Here is a 20,249-nt window from a genome sequence, read left to right on the forward strand (position 1 = left end):
GCAGATGGCTTGGCTTGGGGGGGCACACACCTGGGCACAGCACAGGGCCAGGCCAGGATGGGCATCCATCCAGCAGCACTGAAAACCAATGAATGCACTCCCCACTGTTTGAGATCTGCCTGGCCTGGAAGGCTGGCTGGGGCTGGGGGATGGCACTGCCAGGGACAGTGTGCTCGGGGGCATTCCCAGAGCCTGGGGCAAGGCTGGGGGCTGCTCCCAGAGGCCAGCCTGAGCCCTGGCTCTGAGGAAGGGCACAGTCAGATCTCCCCAAAGGAGCTGCGCACCCTCCAGAGGGTGTGTGGGCACAGCACAACCCCCATCAGTGTCACTGGGAGCCTTGTCCTGAGCTACCTCCTGCCTGAGGAGACACTTGGGAATGCCACCAGGAGGAGGACAGTGGAGTTCTAAAGGATTTGACAAAAATTCGAATTATCCCACCCTGAGAGATTCAAGCTGCCTGAGGGATCAGATTGGTTTGATTGGACAGAGGAAAGGAACAGCTCCCACAAAATCCCTGTGTGAGAGCTGGGAAATGGCTGGGAACGGTTAACTAGAGGTAAAGTGTAGGAATGCTGTGATAAATGGTGAATTTGGGAAAGGTGGTGGGGTTTGTCACAGCTATTACAGAGCCGAATGAAGCGTGGTTGCCATAGCAACACCATGTTTGTTGTACACAGAATTGAGCCGTGGGCTGCCCAGCACCCTGCTCCCCCTGGGTTTGGGGCTTTTCCAGGACTCGTGGACTCACAGTCTGGGAGACAGGAGGCAATGCCCCCGTGTCCTCCTGCTAGGTATGGATATTTTAAACTTTATGAAATCACTGATAATTTAGACCTTGTCTCTGGAATTACCTTGTAAATTACCACAGCAGCATTCAGAACTAAAAAGCAATGAGGTGTGCGCAATTACCTTCCGAAGCTGCAGCCACACATGGACTGAAGCCTGAATCTAATTGCAACACGGGTAGATTGGTGCCTTTTCTACATCCTTTCACTGATGAGCATGTCAGCTCTTTGGAGTTGAAAGCACAACAGAACCAAAGCCTGCACTGACAAATCAGAAACTTCTGTATAAAAATTCTCTGGCAAAAATGAAACACAGGTTCAACTATTGTAATTCATTGCATATTTCAAATTATACTTTCAAACAGGTGCAGATGAATGAGTAAAAATAGCTTTATGAACTGTCCTCAAATGGTTTACATGCATTTAACTGCAGTTAATGAAGGGCTGATTGAAGCTAAATGATTTCTAAAATTTTTAAATGACCCACGCATGTTGTAAAGGCTTCTTGTACCAGCTGTAATAAAATTCAATCCAGCTGGTCTGTCCTTAGCCCTTGCAAGGCCTTACTGACATAAATGGCACTTTTAAGCCCACTTTGCTTGTGTAAAACCCCCTGGTCCAAATTGTACCTTCACACAAACCAGAGGAGGTTTCAGAGTCTGTGAATTACATCTGCCAAACAAGTACACAAATTCAAGCCCTTATTTTCCTGGACTGATCCCCGGGCTCAGTTCACACAGGAAGGTGCACAAAATCCAGCAGTGTCATGTAACACTCCATTAGAATGTGTGAAATGTAATGATACTGGGAAATACAGTTAGGAAATACACTTATAAAATCTAGCCAAACAATTAGGATAAAAAATTCAAAATTCAACAAACTAAAATCCAACAAACCAAAAATCCCAGCAGGAGCAGCTGGAATGTGGTCTGTCTCTGCACTGATTCCAGTCAGATTCCAGAGCAAAGTCTTTCTAAAGTAAGGGCTGTTCCAGCAGTGCTGCTGCCCCACTACCACAGCATTATAAATTAATGCCAGAGATGCCAAAAGGCCCCTTAAGTAGAAAATGTCAACATGCAAATGTTGAGCAGGAGATTCAAGGAGCACTGGGAGCTTCCAGGTCCCCCTGGGACAGTTCCCCCGCCCCATGAAGCCCTGGGAAAGCCTGAGCCCCCGGCCCTGCTACAGCAGCTTTGCTGGTGGAAGCACATTCCCCTGCAGACCAGGGGAACTCGTGGAATGGCCACTTCCCTGCCACAGGCCCTGTGGGGCAGTGTGTGGAAAAAAATCTTCCACCCTGTGGAGGAGCACACAAACTCAGCCAGGGCTTCCACACAAAGAACCAGCTTGCGCCTGTGCAAAGCTGCCGCCTTTGGAGAGGCTGGCTGGGGAGGAAGGAACAGGAAACACGGAAAGAGGAGCCACGAAAATCCCTTTGCTGCTAGAAGTGAGGGACTTACACTTAATTGATGGCAGCGTTTGGTAAGTTAGGAGAGCTTAGTACAAACCTCTAATGTGCTCAGGGCATAACCTGTGTGATCTGTGTACGGTTTGCTATAGGTGGAACATGAGCAGGACAGACAAGTGATGCTTTTCTGTGAAGTGTTCCAAAGCCTGTGCATGTGGCACTTGGGGACCTGGGTCGGTGGTGGCCTTGGCAGTGCTGGGCAGGTGGGCAGACTTGATGATCTGAGAGGGTTTTCAATGTGACTACACCAAAAACTCAGCACTGTAATGGGTCGTTTCCTGGTGTCTTATTGTAAGTGAGGACTGTAGGAGTTAGGTGTGAAATGACACCAGGAAACACTCAGGGAAAGCATTTCTGTGGAAGACTGAGCTTTCCTGTACCACAGCACTGGCTGTGCTGTGTTACCTGTCCAGCCCTGTGGTACCTCTTTGGGAGGACATTCTCACCATGCCTTCATTAATACAACTAAGAACAGAAAAAAGTGCTGCTGCTCTTTATCTTTTTCTTTCTCCTTCCCCCAGACAAGTGATTTGGCTGTTCCTAATTAAAATGAAGAAAAAAGTGGCATAAGCTTAATTAAGATTTTAATTCAGTTAGAGCCTATAGGAATAAATCACTGTAGACTTGGTAGTGAAAATCAGAAAATACAGTTCTTCCTCTGTCACAGAGATGGTATAAATGATGGGAAATCCTGAGACAGGGATGCAAGAGCTTACAAGTGCAGGTGTGTCTGTAACCCAGGTAATAACCCTGTGGTTGCACATATGCTGGATCAAAGAGCACGGAAACTGGCTTTCCCAAATACGGGTAATATTCCCAACTCTGGTACTGGATTTTTTGGTGGGATTTTGGGACATGGACCCGTTCTTTGGAAGCATGGGTGAGAAACTGCAAAACACGTGAAACACTGTGTTTTTCCTAAGCAAAATGATGCTTTCCTTAGGATTAAGTAGTGGTGGTGAGCACAAGAACAAAACACAAACACCTCTCAGCTGATGGCCTGACTGTGGCAGGTGGGGTGAAAATGGACAGAAATGAGGCCCAGGTAGCCTCTCCTCCTGAATCTGCACAGAAATCCTGGTTTTACTGTGCTCACAGAATAAACCTAATGAAGATCCCCTGACACAGACAGAGTTCCTTTGAGCAGCACTTCAGACTATACAAATTATGTGCATTTTAAAACTAAAACCTGCAGTAATTTTAGCAGTTCTATGATTTTTTTTAATGTAGGACTGTATCTTCGCTCCTTGGCTAGTAGATTCTCTCCAACAACTCTTATTCTCAGACTTTTAGTATAAGTTTTCAATTCCAAATCAGGAATTCCTTCAAATTCCTTCCAAGAAATTACCAGCATGTTATGAAGGAGAAGGGACTGCTGGTTTTACAAGACTTAAGAATACAGAAAATGCACCATAGGATGTTGAACAGGCACAGGATGCATGCACTGCATTTTTCTTGACTGGGAATTGGGCTCCTCCCTCAGCTGCTAAGGGTTCAAGTCCCTGTCTGAGCGCCGTGAACACCTCTGCCCCTCACAGGACCCCTTCCAGAGGTGCCATCCCAGCGCCTCCCAGGGCAGGGATGGGCCGGCCGGCTCCCAGGGCCCCGGGGCTGTTGTAGCAAAGTGTGCACTTGTGTTTTCACCGTAATTAGGTGCCTAATTGTGCGCCTGGGCCGGGCTGCTGTATTTGCATGTGGACTTAATGATGATTTATCAAGGAGCAATCTGGCCACACCTCGCTCTCCAGCCTGGCAGAGGCAGCCACAGGATGAGAGGTGAGCCTGAGTTCTGGCTTCTCCCCAGCTTTTATTTTAAACTGAACACCTGTTTCTCTTGGGGTTTTTAAACCACAGGAGCAAAGGGAGAAGTCCAACTCCCAGTGTCACTGAGAGACAAGCACACTGCTGCACTAACAGCTGGGAAAAGGAGAAATTCCAGGGAAAAGGCCAGGGCCAGGTTAATAAATGACATTTCCATGCCAGGTGTCCAAACAGTGCTGATGTTGAACTCATTCAGTGGTGTGCTGTCAGGCAATAACTTGTACCAGCCAAGGTCAAAAGGGATCTTCTTTCAAGAGAGATAAATTCTTCGTGTCCTCTCTCAGGATCATCCAGCTGCCTTTTAACTCAGAACTGCCTGAACTCCAGCACTGGAGTTATCAGGGCCAGCTCAGCTGCACAGCCACGCAGTTGGACGCTTAATAGACACAGCACTGTGAAAATGTCTATTATTTCCCTTCAGTGAAACACTTTTTAACTACAGCATCCAATCACTCTTTATGGCGTATGATGTCAAAAACACTTACTGCACAAGCAGAGATCTGTGTTTCTTTTGCCACAGACAATAAATCTTTAGTGTCTTCTCTTGCCACGCATCACTCCACTTGCTCTCAGGAGGCACCATACGCCTCTCTTTCCCTCTGCCTCTTCTAGCAAGGTCACTTTCCAGTGATGAAACAACTTTTCCAGAAGGTATAGTGTTCAATAATTAATACCTACTGATAATAGCTTCCCAAAGCAGTGCTTTAAAGCTCTAATGCTCATCACAGACTTGCAGTGGGAAGAACCCTTAAAATAGATCTGAGTAGCACATCTGAAAATACCAGCCTCAGGAAGCTGGGGTGCGCGTGACTGAACTTGCACCATGGAAACAGACAGACCTGTAGCCCTGGTGCCAAAGGAAGCCCAGCCCTTCCTCTCACACCAGGCAGCATGGCTGTACTGCAGGTGTAAGCAGGTCAGGTCACCCCTGTGCAGTGCTCCGGTGTCACCTCCCGAGCAGGCACATCTCCTGCTGCTCCCGCAGGTTCTGTGGGAACAGGGTCCCCAGTGGGAGGATGCTCAGGAAGGTGCCCAGCTGCAGACGCTGAGGGCTCTGTGGGTGCTCAGGCCATGTCAGACAGGCTGGGGACAGACCCTAATCCCAGAGTGGCAGCGAGCTCAGAGCTCCATTTCCCACCGCTGTGGTGGAGTTCCCTTCTCCCAGCCATCTCATTAGCACCAAACTGGCCTTCCCAAGCCATCTTCAGTGACGGCAGCATTTGGCATGCATGGAAAACGCTGTCCCTGAGCATGCACTGGACAAACCAGGGGATCAGTAGTGTCAGTGTTTCTCCTGGCTGACAGGGGGTGCCACGTGGCTCAGCCTGAACTGCTCAGTAGCTGAAGCAGTTATTCATAAAACTGCTCTTCAGAGCCATCTCAAGAACAAAGCTCCATGCCACAACTTTCTACCTAAGCAGTGCAGTCATTGATAGATGCAGGGGCTTTGTGTAGCTCATTCTAGACTGGTGTAAGATCTAACTTGGCTTGGCTTGTGTCTGGGTACGAGGTGAAATCTCTGTGCCCTAAGCTCTGCAATGAGTGTATTCATGGGAGAAAACCTGTTTTATGTTGCTCCACTTTGGCCCCAAATACCCTTGTCACTGTTTTAACAGTGTGACTCTCCCATTTTCACCCCCTAGAAATGCACTGTGAACCCCTTTAACTACATCAGCGACACTCTGCTCCCAGCTGGTACTCAAGGCTCACCAGGGGCATCTCTCCTTCCCCTTCTGGCCATGGGCTTGCTTCATTACTTGGGGCTCACATCAGCTCTGCACATGTGCCTCAGTTCCCCTTGTCCCTTGGGAGAGCCCTGCTGCTCTGCCCAGAGGACACACTGCATTTAGGGATGTATGGCCAGGGACAGTGGGAAGGCACGTCCTCCCTGCTGCGGGGGGGACACAGCACACTGCGTTATTCCTGACTTCTTCGAGCCAAAACCTAGTATTACTCTCCTCTCTCTCAGCAGAGCATTTATGGATTTATAAATCAGGACAGACTGACAACAAACACGCCCTGAGAGTGCCTCGGAGCATTCACAGAGTGCTAGCTGGGCATGTGGCTGGCTTGGGAGGAAAGGGCCTTATTTACAACCAGCATAGGAAAAATTTAAGGACGGAGGAAGAGTTCTTTCAGAGAATTCTCACAGTTCTAATGCACAGATTCCTAAGTGCAATGGAAAAATTACATCCATTATATTCCCCTAATCCTTCAAACACTTTTCCTTTTTATTGTAAATGTTGGTATCAGAGGAAAAAAACCTTACTGAGCCACCGTAATCATGGAGCTGATTGGCCCCAATGACCTATAACCACCTGCTGGGGCACAGTCATGTCACCAGAGGGGACTGATGGCTGCTCCACTGTGGGAGCAGGTGGGCTGGGAGGGGCATTCCCAGCATTCCTATCACTGCCCTGGCCACTTCACTGGGGAGCCTTTGTCTAGAGATGTTGTTTAGTAAAGGCATGGCAGCAAATGGCCTATGGCTGTTGTGGCTGGGTTGTGGGAGATACTCCAGGTTCAAGACAGGCACCCACAGCTCCCCAAGGGGGCAAACAGAGATGGGAACAGGGCAGCCAAGCAGTCCTGAGAGGCAGGGAAGCAGCCCTTGTAAGAGGGTGTGCCCTCAGACATCCTCTCTGTCTCCTGGGCGAGCACGGGGGCACTACTCAGAGTTTCTGGAGGATTCCCAAATTCAGGGGTGCTCAACTGGGCTGGGAACATCCTTCCCAGAAAGGACTGATATTCTCAGAGCCCTTGGGCACTGCTCTGAATGTTCAACTCTAAATAACCATTTTCTTTTGGATCATAATATGCTTATTCTGCTGATCATTTTACAGCCTTTCCAGATTTTAGTAAGTTCTATGTTTTACTATAATGTAAAATAAAGTATCATCCATCTACCTAGGTACAGAAAGATACAAAACATGCTACAAGCTCCTGTGTGCTTTGCACCCTCACTTCCTCTCTGCTCAGACAGGCACAGTTTGCATCCAGAAAGGGAACTTCTATTTCACACTAGTAAAGAATTTCTGTTCTTCCACTGGAAAAAGGTGATAATGAACTCCAAGAAAATCTACCCCTTTTTCATTGGATCAAACTGTTTTACACTGCTGTGTGTGGTCTGCTGGACTAACAAATAAAGACAGGGCAAGGCTGTGGGAGAAAACTGCAGACAGAAATGTGTCTGAGGAACAACCATTACTTAGGAAGGAGCAGTACTGAGCCCCAGAGCACCCATGAAGCTGCAGCAGGGAAGCGCTGTCCTAGGGAGGCTGTCACCTCATCCCCAAGGTTGTGTTCACAGCCAGATGTGTCACCTGTCCTGACGCTGCAGGCCAGGGACACTGCTTCCGTTCCTTGGTCACCTGTCCAGCACGGCTTGGAGCCTGGCAGGAACTGAGCCCACCTGAACTGCAGTGATTGATCTCATGTAGCATTTGCCCACCAGTTTCTAGAAGTTACAGAATTCTTTCTGGAGTGACTGGGAGGGGACAGGCCTGTGTGCACCACAAACCCTCTGTGACAGGGAGCAGCATTGGTAACCATTGCTGTGCATTGCATTGCCTTCCTTGGAGCCTGTGCTTAAATTGCAGGAGGCTGTGGCATAGCCAGCCCACAGCCAGTGGTCAGGAAATGTTCTGGCTGGGGAACACCTGCCCAGTTTAGAATGCAGACAACTGAAGTGTTACGGGGGTTTTGTTAACGCTTTATGGATCTGTAGGTCAGAATGCACTTAAAAATGCAAAAACTGATTTCAGAGCAAAAGTAATTTTGAATTATGGGAATGCACTAATAAGATCAGAGGCAATAACTGTAATTTTGGATCACTTTTCCTCTCCCTCTCCCCACTGTCTGCCTCTCCCATGCAGCAGTCACATCCAGCAGCATGTGCACTGTAGTTCTACCCAACTTTTGAAGAGTTGTAGGGGAAAACAGCTCCCTCCCCCTGCCTTCTTTTGGATAATGTTGTGCACAAAAGGATTAACGTGTGCAACTGCTTACAGGCTTTAGAGCCCTGGGTTGGCAGGGCCTGGGTGGGCACATCTGAGCATGCCCTGAACTCCAGTAGCTGCAGTTTACCACAGGTTTGTAACAACTCACCCTGGGTGACTGAATGAGCTTGGGCTGCCACAGCTATGGTCAGTGATAGCACACCTGCCAGGTGAGACAGAAACTCACTTTATAGAAACAGCTTTTCCAAGGTGTTTTCACATGCCTTTGCTGTTGGTTAGAGGAGTGAAGTTAGAGGCCAGTGAAGTGACAGAGAAACCAGCCTAGTTCTGTTCACCTCATTCTGTCACCACCTCCCATCTCAGAGCCTCTCTGGCTCTGGTCACTATTTCCAGCATCACCTGACTCTGTTTTATCAAGTATTTGTGCTGATCTCTTCCAAAATGGCAGTGGAACCACAGCCTGGACTTTTTAAAATGTACCATGTCACTGTGGAAGAACACTGGAATGTCTCACTTACATCTGCCATACCAAGAATGCCATTTGAATGCTAATCTAGATAAATGGCACATAAAATTGATCTGGATTAACACACATATCAATATAAACAGAGGTATGGGAGTTCAGAGTGTGGGAATGTAACCTTTGAGCGAGGTGTTTTTTCATTTCCATCCCCTTTTGCTAAAGACTGTGTGAGTGCAAACGCTTCCTCGGCGCTGCGTGCGCGTTACCCATGCGAGCAGCTCCCATACAGCGATGTATGTATGTGTAAATTGTGTGAATGTAAATATAGATAGGCCATATGTCCCCAAAGTCCCAAAAGAGCATCTGATGTTGATATGTAGACAGTGTGTTAAGGACCTTCCTAATTAATAAGCCAGATTAAAAACCTCTTGGCAATCAATTAAGATTAATGACAGAAGTCATTCTGTCTCCCCCTCCGCCCGCGTCTCGGGCTGTGAAAACCCTGGGTCGGGAAACTTTAATCCTGTTATCTGCTGCCTCCTTCATCTGCAAAGCCTGGAGATTAGCTCAGCGGCCATTCCCGAATCCCGGCCAGCCGCTCGGACAGCTGCCCTGTGCCGCCAGCTCACAGGGGAGGAATAATCTGGCCAGGGGAACAGGCCTGCTGCATCACTCTACTGCAGCTCACTCCATGGGAAAGGTGTCGTGAGGATGAGGAAAACAAATGTGCTTGTTGCTTGGGAATCCTGTTCAGTGTGACACTCTGTGATTACCAGCCCCTACCCTGCCCAGGGAAAGGTTTCCTTTGGCTTGGCTTGGGGGGCTGCACTGCTCGTGTGCTGGCAGGGGAGCCGTGGGACACCTATGGTACATCCGTGCTGCCCCCAGCACTGGCCTTCCTTCCTCCATGGCTGCCACTCCGTGCCACATGGCCTTGGAACTGACAGGCAGGTTGGCTTCTTCCTGCTCTCTCATTCCTACCACTGCTCAAAGAGGGATGAGTCCCCAAGGCTCGTTCAAGAGAGCAGCAGATTCATCTGCACCAAGGGAGGCAGTGCCAAGAACTGCTGCCTACGTAGTTGGGAAAATATCCCTGTTTCTCCTGACACCAGCACAACATCCTCTCTTCAGCAAGATGGTCCCTCCCGCACCCACTGACTGACAGCAAATCCGACTGCCAGGAGAGCCACTCTAGTCAGGATGGGCACCTGCCAGGCAGCCAGCCAGACCCTCCTGAAAGCAACTCAGGCTACAGGGAGAGGGCATGACTCCAGTGACCAGGAGCTTCCTTTTGGAGGGAGCACTGCTAGCCACATCTTGCACGTGCAGAATGTATTACTTTTGTATTATGCAGAGATGCTCAAAAGTAACAGTTTAAACAGATGTTTGTGGTAACTCTGCAGCCATTATTAGAAAAGACCTTTAAAGCAGGAAAAAACTAACAAGCTTAAAAACAAGTACCAGTGTCTTCCTGTTTAAAAGGCTGGTTTGTATATGGAAGTACAACCTGGAAGCATTCTATAGTTCTCCTCTCTTCTGATTCTCCTAGAATGAAGTACAGTCTTTCTCTTCCTTTACCACTGACTCCTATTTCCATCCTGATAGGGCAAAATCTTCATTACAAGTGCCATGGGCTATTTGTGGACTTAAAGGTGTTTGTGTGCATAAATGCACACAGGTTCAGAGTCTCAGCCACTATCACATTGCAGCAAGCTCAGACAAAGAATCCAAATCGCTGATGATCACCTTGTGGTGCTAAACTGTGACTTGGAAAACAAACACAAGGATTTAGAGGAAAAGTTAGGCCCCTGAGGCTGGTGCTGTGCCGCTGTGCCAGGCTGTGTTCCTGGGCAGCCCCAGACTCTTGGCAAAACAAGTTCAGTACAGATCCTTGGACACTGAACTGGTTTATCAGAGTAGCCCAGACTGCTGTGGCTTAGTCTTCTTTGCCCCTTTAATAAAAAAAAGGAAGGAAGTCTAGCTAGGAGCACAGACACAGGGTAATGCATCATTTATAAATTACCTTGTTAGTGCAGAAAACACCACATGGTTCTGCAGCCGAAATCTCCTGCTGCGGACTTGCTCTGTTTGATGGGAGCCCTTCAAAAGCGCTTGTGGCTTAATGGAGGCTGTTTGTGGGGCCCTCAATCCATACCTGCTGTCCTCATCCCTCACTGGGAGCCCGGCGCAGCTGCCACGGCGTGCAGCTGTCTCTGAAGTGGCTGCATGTCCTCGGCCCCCAGCACAGCCAGCCCACGTTGGATCTCTGGATTTGTGCCTGAGGCAAGCCAGGGAGCAGCTGTGTCTAAGCCGTGCTACCTTTAGTGCTGCAGCCCCCGGGCCCCACATGCCCCGGCCTGCCCCGCGCTCCCGCGGCCGCCGCACAGCTGTGCCCGCAGCCTGCTCGGTGTGCCCACACCTGGGCGCGGCTCCCGCAGCTCTGGCCTCCCCGGCAGCCTCCTGCTACGGCCCTCCTGGCACTGCTTGCCGCATGGCACAGCCAGGACAGCGCAAGGATGCACCAACTGCTCGCTCTGCTTTGATACCTCATGCCCAAATTTCAACTGCCTCATCAAGCACTCCAATTCAGCAGTGAGATATTTTACAAATGGAACTGACAAGTTCCTAAACAGTAACAGAAAGGTGATGAACAACTCCACGGTTCTGTGTGTGTCTGTGTGTCTGTGTGTCTGTGTGTGTCTCCCTGTGCACACTCGTGCACTGACACACACCAGGGACCCACCATGGGATCTCCACCCAGTGTGTTAGAAACAAGGAAAAAGATACCATTTTTTCCCCAAGACAGCAAACACTGCACAGACAGAAATGGCACTCTGCAGTGACACAGGTCACATCTGACCCACCACTCCTTTAGGCAGTGACGCAGGTCACATCTGACCCACCATTCCTTTTCCCTTGAGCTGCCGCTCTGTTTTTCACAAGCTGAGATGCTGGCCAGTGTTGCTCCTGTCAGGCCCAGGGAAGGAGGGTATCTGACTGCACAATGGCTCAGCAAAGCCTGCCCCCAGGGCAATCCTTACAGTAACTTCCTGCCTTTATGGGCAGAAATCCCCAAAACAGGCCCTGATTGACACTTTTTTAGCCTTTTAAGGCACCACTTCTACGTTCCTGTTTACATTGTATTTACCTGTTAAACTGTATTGTGCCATGTATTTTGTGTGTAGATTGCCGTTGTTATTGCTGCTCCATGTCACATGCATCATTCATGCAAACAGTGACTAACCTGCCACAGTAACAATGCTAACAGCTGTATCCAGCTGTGCTCTCCACCTGCAGCACGGCACTTGGCCATTCTGCTGTTTCCAACACTTGCCTTACCTTAGTCTCACCTCTTCATCCTTTTGAACAGCACCAAACTTCATCCCAGGAAAATAATCAAAATTCCCGTTACCTCCCATTCTACCACATGCAATTCCCTCCCCTTCAGCCCTCTCATCCTTTTATGCGACCTTGGTGTTGCATGGTGCACAGACAGTGCCCTGGAGTATGTGAGACTGTGACCTGCTGCCATCCTGTTTAAAGTAAAGCATTTGCTCCTGTGGCTCTTCCCAAGTGCCACAGACAGGAAGCTGAGTGGATGCAGGAGATAAATGCTGACAAAATCAAAGTGATATTTTCCTGAGGAGCAGCAATCAAAAATATTTGATCTGGTTTCACTATCAGAGGTGCAAACAGCAGCTCTGTGTCCTCAGCAGCATTTGGGGGAGAGGCCCCTTTTTCAGTGGCCAGGGATGTTCCAGGAGAAAGGATTGTGTGAGAAACATATTTCCTCAACTTCTTCTGTGAAAGGCGTCATTGGTGTGCAAGTGTAAAGCTCTAGGAAGCAACTTGCATGGACATTATTGCCAGCCTCTGCTGTTAGAAACAGCTGGGTCTGAGAGCCATGTGTGTGCCTGTGACAAGAGTTTACCCTGCACGAGGCTGTGTTCCTGTTCTCCACCTGAGCACACACCACGTCCAGCACCCCTCCCTCTGCCTCCGCCAGCCCTGTGCCAGTGCCGTGCATCCAGGCTGGTGCCACACCCCTTTCACCACCGGGATCGTCCAGTGTGTCGCCCTTCCCGACGGTGTGTCAGCCTTCCTGACAGTGTGTCGCCCTTCCCAAAGGTGTGTCAGCCTTCCCGACGGTGTGTCGCCCTTCCCACCATGCCACTCTGGTGTCGCTCTGCTCCCCCCCGGGCTGTGTCCCGGCCCCTGGCTGGCCGTGCGCCGCACACCCACCTGGTCTCCTTGCTGAGGCCGCATCAGCGAGACTCTGTCGTACTGGCGCCGCAGCAGCGCCCACAGTGCATCCAGCCGGCCCTGCGGGGACATGGGGGCTCAGTCAGGGGCAGCAGCACCCCCCACCCGCACAGGGGCTGCCCAGGGCATCCCAGGCACCTGCAGTGCCGCAGCACCGCTTCCCTGGAGCCTGGGGAGCAGAGCTAAGGCTGGCCTGCGTCCCCTGCAACCACTGTGGTGCTGCTCCTGCGCACCTGGAGTGCCTGGGGAGCAGAGCCAGTTAGGAGCATCCCACACTGCACAGATGGCTCCAGACCTTGCCTGTGTGTCTGGACATCACAGCTTCAGGGCTTTCTGGGGGTCAGAAAGGAGTGGCAGGCACTTGGGAAGACAGCAGTGTCCAGTGTCCCAGCTACACATGGGTGTTTGCTGCTCCTAACACCTAAATGCAAGGTATTTACAGACCTACCCTCTGCCTGTAGGCAGTGCTTGTGCCCTCCTGGCAGGTGACTCAGAGCACCATCCATATGAGCCAGATAGAACAATTTGCTTTTTATCAGAATTCTTGCATTATAGTGTTTTATGTAATTTTTTGCTTTTCTTGGTTTGTCATGACAATGCGTGTTTAAAACTTAGTGTAGCAGCTACAAACTGTGCAGTTTTGGGTTTAATTAGCTCTACTAAGCCAACAAAGCCCCCATAGATTTTAATGCTCTCACTGTACAATATGTCCCTTTTTAAGGGGAGGCAAACAGAACGCGGCAGTAATGATCAAGTATCGCATTTAGGGCTACAAACTGCTCCTGCCATTCCTGCTGAGTAGGTGTTCCCTTCGAGAATAGCACATTACACTTGAATGGGAACACTTGGAAAGTAAGGCACAGCTCAGCCTGCATAACGCACAAAGAACCCAACCCTTAGTAACAATCGTGCCAAAGACTGAACAGATACCTTGATTGGAGTGTACCACTTCTGCTGTATGGCTGGTGAGGTAGGCTTTCGTTTAGGTGGTTTAGGGTGATAAGGTTCTTCTGGTTCTTCTGGGAGTTTCACCACAGCATTCTTTGCTTTTTCCAACCTGGCTCCTTCTTCTGTGGAGCCTTTGTCGCCCCAGCGCACCTGAGGAAAGGCAGAGTTCAGGTGTGAGTGCACCTCAGGGCAGGGAAACTGCTGCAAATAACAGAGGGTAAATCTGGAAGAGGTGCTGGATAAACAAGAGAGGAGGTACTGAGGAGAACACTACCTCTTCAGTCTTAGGTAAATGTCTGTAAATAAGTCTCAGTACTGAAAAATCCTATCTTGCTTCACATGGGTGACAGGGGATCTGTGAAATCTTCTCTAAGTAATGATATAAAAATATAATTTCTACTTCTTATTTATCCTAAAATACCAGACCTTAACCTGCACCCATGAAAGGTAAGATTTCTGAACACAGGTCTCCTAGCCCAGTGAGTTTTCAAGAACCCCAGTGTAGATTTAATGTGATGCCTAGGGAGGTTTAAGCAGAAGCTCCCTGAACCTGCTCAGGTTTCCATGTTGTCCTGCAGGAAGATACATGCTGGAGAAGTGCAGGTGAAGCTGTCTACCCTGCCTAAGTGCATGCGGAACATGCAGCACTGTGTATGATAATGCTAACCGTGTCTGTTACACTGCTCCAAGTGTATAAAATATATATAGAGTTGAAAGAGAAGGAAACCAGGGTTATCACTGCCAGGGAGACACATATTCCCACTTCCATACAGGCTGTACTCACTGTGCTCTGGAGATTAAATACATGGTAAAACCTCCCTGCTAAGAGGGATAATTCACCTTGCTGCAGGAATCCTGTTTCACCTGTAACTGGAAGCACCATGCAGCAATCTGAGCAGCAGTGTTTGCTGTACTGTGCACAGAAACAAGCCTGGACAAGGCTGTTCCCTTCTCATCCAAAAAGCACAGCTGAAAGTTTGAGAGTCATTAGTGAAAGTGGCCAGGACCATTTCAGCAAGACTTGCCATAATCATGCCATTTGCTGAGATGTGGCCTGCCAGGAGGCCTTTGTACACCTGTGTCTTTCACTGTGATCAGTGGTACTTTTACAGGGCTTGTCAAGTGGCTGCTAACATGTATTTTAAACACTGTTAAAATTAGCTGGTGGATCTCTCACTGAAAAAATTACCTTCTCCTTCAGACAAAAGCCAATTCACCCAGAAGAAACCACAAGTGGTGGAGTCTGACCACCCAATTTTGACATAAAAATTAATTAACTGTAACAGGTGGGGTCTGGCAATGACATCACAAAACTTTAAAGCATTGCCAAAAGACAGAGCTAGGAGAGCACTGCCCAAGCTATCTGGGATTGTCACAGAGGGGTGGAGCTAGTGGAGAAGGCAGGAGTGGATGGGTACCTGCTCCAGCACAGGAGTGGGAAGTGTAAAGGTGATGGTTCAGTCCCTTCCCTTCTCCAGAAAGGGAAGCTGCCAGATGAATCAGGCTGCTGAAGGAATGACAGAAGAAAAGAAGCCAGAGAAGCAATAAAAACCAGATGACTCCACTGCCACATGGACTGCGAACATGGAAGAAATGTCATGACTGGGCCAGCAAGTTTGTCACTGGCCATGGCACAGAAACCACCTTTACCTGCCAGGTAAGGAACAACCTCCCTTGGAGTGTTTTCTCTCGCTTCTTCCCCAACTCCCCAAAGGAGCAGCGTGCTCTTCTGAGCCAGGGAGAGCTGTGAGGCCTGTCCTGCTTTCCCTACAGCCTGAGCCCATCTTCCCAGCCTGTCCCAGACACAGCAGGGCAGAGGTGGAGCTCCCCACTCAAACCCAGGGGCACTGACCATCGGTGCCCAGCCACACCTGACACTGCTCTGGGGTCTCAGGGACAGACAGAGCCACACAGCCCCACAGAAGGGGGGCTTTTTTCTAGGGCCCATGATTATGCTGGCAGGAATTTCAGTTGGGTAACTTCTTTAGCCCTTAGTCCTGCACAAAATTCCTACCACAGATGAAAAGGTTTTCTAACCTAATCATCAGTTTCTACCCTCGTTTGCATTTTTGCCATAGGCTGAACATGTCTTTCTTTGTGGTCCTGATGTCACTTGTGTTCACGAGCTTTCTGCTCCATTGTGCAGGATCCCATTTTGGAGCCTCTCCTGGAGGCTATCATAGTTTTCCTCAAATCCAGGCTTGTAATTCTTGATGTTGGAAAGCATTTCCTAGTTTGCTTCTGAAAAACACTGCACAAAATGTTTGCTTTTTGTGAAATCTGAAGCTCTTCTAAATTAGCAATTCTGAACTGCTGAAGAAAATGCATACAAGTGACACAGCTTCAAACCTGCATATTCTGCCTCTGCATTTAAAAAGTACTCAAGCAAAGCTGATTAGGCCAATACCTTTAAAGTTTCATCAAGACACCTCAGTATGGCCTAGGTGGGTGTTTCAGACAGAGACAGCTTCCTGGACTGCAGTTAGGAACTGCTTTGCACATTCCATATAGGCTGACTTGACTACAAAACCTGCCATAAGGATGTGCCCATAAGGATGCACATTCTTCATTCTGTTTTAATTAACATGATGCTATCGTGTCTCTTCAAAGACAGGCTCTGTTGTCGCTGCGAGTCCCTCTGGGATCAAGCCTCTCCTCAGCGTCACCATTGTCAGCGCATTTGGCTGGCCCACACTTGGGGGACTTATGTTTCACTGTAATTCCTTCCAAAACACGCAGAAAAGGCTCTCACTCTCTCTTTCTCATTAGCGTGATGGAAAGAGCATGTCTTGAGGCAGCTATTTAAAGTCCCAGTCAAATGGAACTACTGAAAGCTGTTCTTTCAGAGGCAAGGTCAGAATTGTTCGATATGGTAACGAATTTTCCAAGGCTTATGCCAGTGGGAAGACAAGCACACATTATGGCCTTGTATTTTCAGTGCACTGTCAAGTCTTTGTTTCCACACTTGCAGCCTCAGAGAGCTTGTGCTTGAGGGAACTGCCATCTCCAAATCATACTAACCTCCATCCTCTTAATTCCCCCAACTCCTCGTCCACCGTAGTAGGAAGCATCCACCGTGGGCCACTTCTTGGAAGGCAAGGGCTCCTGTTCTTCTTCCTGTAAGTACAGTCAAATGGTGTTTACTTTTAAAAGATGCTTCCACACCCACACACTGAATGTCTTTTCTGTGCATCTCACTGGAGTTCCTGGAGCGTACCCTGTTGGTTGTGAAAGGGGTGCAAACACTGAGGACAGCAGAGCCTCCAGTGTGTTACTGCCTGTAAGAAGGAGAGGAATTCCCTTATAAGGGGGATTCCTCAGTGTCTGGAATGACAGAGCAGGGGGAAAACGCTGCCTAAGTCCTACATGAATCTTTAGATGTTGGACAAGGGCTATTCAAGCTTTCTGCTTTCAGTGCAGAATGTGGAAAACAAAGCTGTCTTGGAATAAAGGCCCTAAGTGTTTCTGCAGATCTGGGCTTAATTCAGGCCACACTGAGCTGAGGCCTATGGAGAGAGCCACACATCCAGATCTGTGAGAGCAGAGATCTGGACTTTAGGAACCCTGTTCTCCAATGAAGGCACCCCCCAGGGCAGTCCTTTCTCTGGCAGCAGTTGGACAAGGAGGCGGACATGCAGCGCGCAGGGAAGCACAGGAGTGGTTCCATGTGAGGGCACCATACCTCTTTTGGGGCTGGCGGAGGTGGAGGGGGATCCTTGATGACCTGAAAGAACCAAACACAGGAAAGAATAAGGTGCTGCACTGGCAGCAGCCCAAGGCAACAGACCACGGTAAGAGTGACCTGTTTCCACCCAAGCCCCCACGAGGGCCAGCGAGCTGGCAGTCTGTGCTGCCCACTCCCCTGAGCATCCATCAGCGAGGCCTTCTGGAAATGAGCACCATCCGTCTGCCAGAGCTGCCATCCCCAGCCTGCAGACACTCTGGGCAGACGTGTCTGCCACCGCGCTTCCTGGACGGATGAGTCTCAGCCGCTGTGAGGAACAGCCAGTGCTGAGACCCCCCAGAGTCCGTCAGCAATCCCAGAGGAAAAGCGTCTGAGGCCTGTGTGAGGTCCTGCACAGCCGTGGGCTGAGCTGCCGCTGCTGCTGCTGCTGCTGGGGAGTCTCTGGCCCAGTGACAAGTGTGAAATGCCTTCTGGCAGCTCAGGCTTCACCTCTGGATGTCCAGGACGCTTCCGCAGCCCTCTCATTTCCCACCTCCCAGCTCCATGACTGTGCAGTGCCTGCACTGCAGTCACACTCCCACACTTCTGACACTGCTCCGGGTGACGCCCACTCCCAGGAGCATTTCTTACACCTCTATTTAAATCTTCCTACAGTCTCTTCCCATTCCCTTTGTCACATCCACACTATAAAGCTCAGAGAATGCCCAGCACTGACAGTCCCAGCAGGGGAGGGGCAGGCAAGGGACCCTCTTCACTGATTCAGCTGAAAACTGAATGCACAGGCGTTCCTCCACGAGAAAAGCAGGTTTGCAAGCTAACCTTGGTAAGTTTTTTGGTGACATTGGGCCATGTTTTGGGCTTGGGTATTGCCTGGAAATGACTAAAAAATACACCATGAATATCAAGGAGTCCATTCTTGCTATGCCTTGATATTACACAAACATATCCAAAACTGTGCATGCTGACAAACAATTCAATCTAATACAGGTTTTAAGTAACTTAATTGAATTATGCCTTACTTTATTCACTCTGTGCTGTTTATTTTTAGTACTTTCATTAAACACTGCCTGTGAAAAATACCACTGCAGACAGACAGCATATAATACATGAAAGAAACGTATTTTTCTGATCAGTAGAGTTTTCCATCTTGATTTATATTTCAGTTATCAGTCCCACCCAGACAGTTACTACTGACTGCCTAAACAGGCTGTGGACTTTCAGCAGTGCATAAAGGAATTCGGCCCGATAGGATAAATAACTTATGGCACCCCTGGAACCAGTTTTCCACAGCCCTCCAGGTTTAAATTATGGAATGGCTCATGTCAAACTCAGAGTGCTTTGGGTGGATTGGAAAGTAACCTGTGGATTTCAACTTTGAGACATCCCTTTGCTGTTAGGATGTTGCAAAACCATGCCAGACGTTACTTTTCTTTAAACAGCTCTGAACACTTTTTCTTCCTAGTCATCAGGAGTTTCCAGCATACTTGACAGAAAGTAATTATTTAATTAGTGAAACACTCCTGAGAGCCACACTGGAATCATTACCCTAACTTTACATGAAACAGCAACACAGAAGGATCGTGGGACAGATGCTGAGATACTTGGATGCTGAGTAGGATTTGCCAAAGCCTGGAGATATTTAATTCTCGCTGAAAGCAATTAGGAGACTGGAAACAGTAGAGCAGCGCTTTCTCTCAATGAAGGGACACTTTATTTAATTTCTGTCCTTATTTCCATTTCACCTGTCCCTAGCCATCATCCCAAAACAGTCTCTGTCTCTGTCAAGCCTGCCAGCTGTACAGGAGAAGATGCTCCTAGGTGGGTCTGGTATGCACCCATATGAAATGGCACTGCCCTTCCCCATCTATAGCTATGCCACTCTGAAGCCTCACATCTGTCTGAGCACAGACAGCTTTGCCCAGCAAACCTCTCTGCGAGGAGGGATGGAATTCCTGCGGGCCCTAAGGCCATTGAGGATGTAGGAATCACAACTCCCACCCTGGACAATCAAAGGAAACCTGACTTGTTTGAGCTTACTGTGGCTTCCTAAGGCAATAGTCAATGGCAGCTTTTGCTCATCTCCTCAGTGGAGGATCTAATCCTGTTCCAGCTCCTGAACTTGCTGAAGTTGGAGGGGAAATTCAGTTTAAAGCCAAGCAATCCATTAATTAGCTGTTACTTCTAATGGCTTCAGAAAATGAAACTTGTTTTAAAAGTGACAGTGGTGTGAGAAAATAATGTGCTTTGAGTAGCAGCTCCTCACCCTGCTGACAGCACTGGAATGTCAATGCCTGCATCCTTATGCTTCCACAGGCTCTCACACTCACACACTTGAATCACACGTGCACACACAAGGATTCTTTTCAATCGTGTGATATTCCAAGTGAAATCAGTAGAAAGCTGTTTATGAAAAAGAAAAATCCAAGGCACACGTGCAGCTCTGCATGGAGCAGCACACAGAACTGCAGAGAGGAAGACCTGAGTATTGTAAATTAACTTTCCCCAAGCTGGATTCAGACTGTTTCAATGAGGAAGCCTCTGAATAATGCTGCTGTCTTATTATCCTCATGGAGAGACGGGCTGCTTCCTCAGTTTATTTGGTTTTATCATCAGCCTCTCTGGGCAAAGCTCCATCTCATTTAGTGAGTCGCAAAGAATGAAGGTCTGAGTTTGGAGATGAGCTGATTTCTTGAAAAAAAAATCATTAACAAAAAGAAGTTGGTGCTTGAGGCAGCAGTGCCTCTGATCCACTCATTAACACTTCTCTGCTGCTCCATGATGTGGGCATTAGGAGATGTCAGCACAGAGCCTACAGCCAGCTTGTTGCAATCACATGTTCCACAACCAGGGACAAGTG

General features: G+C 48.8%; 1 protein-coding gene and 1 long non-coding RNA gene across 3 annotated transcripts in view; one reads left to right on the forward strand and one right to left on the reverse strand.

The window, feature by feature from the left end:
- LOC118686174 (uncharacterized) overlaps positions 1-20,249 on the forward strand; it is a 79,161-nt gene that overhangs the window by 54,337 nt on the left and 4,575 nt on the right. For both annotated transcript variants that reach the window (XR_004980124.1, XR_004980125.1), the window contains exons 3-4: positions 15,186-15,364; positions 16,769-16,826. This is a non-coding gene — a long non-coding RNA (uncharacterized LOC118686174). The remainder of the gene's footprint in view (positions 1-15,185; positions 15,365-16,768; positions 16,827-20,249) is intronic.
- The window catches only part of ANTXR2 (ANTXR cell adhesion molecule 2), a 77,199-nt gene that overhangs the window by 12,553 nt on the left and 44,397 nt on the right, over positions 1-20,249 (reverse strand). The window contains exons 13-16 of the mRNA XM_036382226.2: positions 17,390-17,431; positions 16,729-16,824; positions 13,690-13,857; positions 12,739-12,819 (exon numbers count right to left, since the gene is read on the reverse strand). Coding sequence (XP_036238119.1) covers positions 12,739-12,819; positions 13,690-13,857; positions 16,729-16,824; positions 17,390-17,431 — 387 coding nt within the window. The remainder of the gene's footprint in view (positions 1-12,738; positions 12,820-13,689; positions 13,858-16,728; positions 16,825-17,389; positions 17,432-20,249) is intronic.

Source organism: Molothrus ater, chromosome 4 (genome assembly GCF_012460135.2).
Source record: "Molothrus ater isolate BHLD 08-10-18 breed brown headed cowbird chromosome 4, BPBGC_Mater_1.1, whole genome shotgun sequence".
Taxonomy (NCBI): Eukaryota; Metazoa; Chordata; class Aves; order Passeriformes; family Icteridae; genus Molothrus; species Molothrus ater.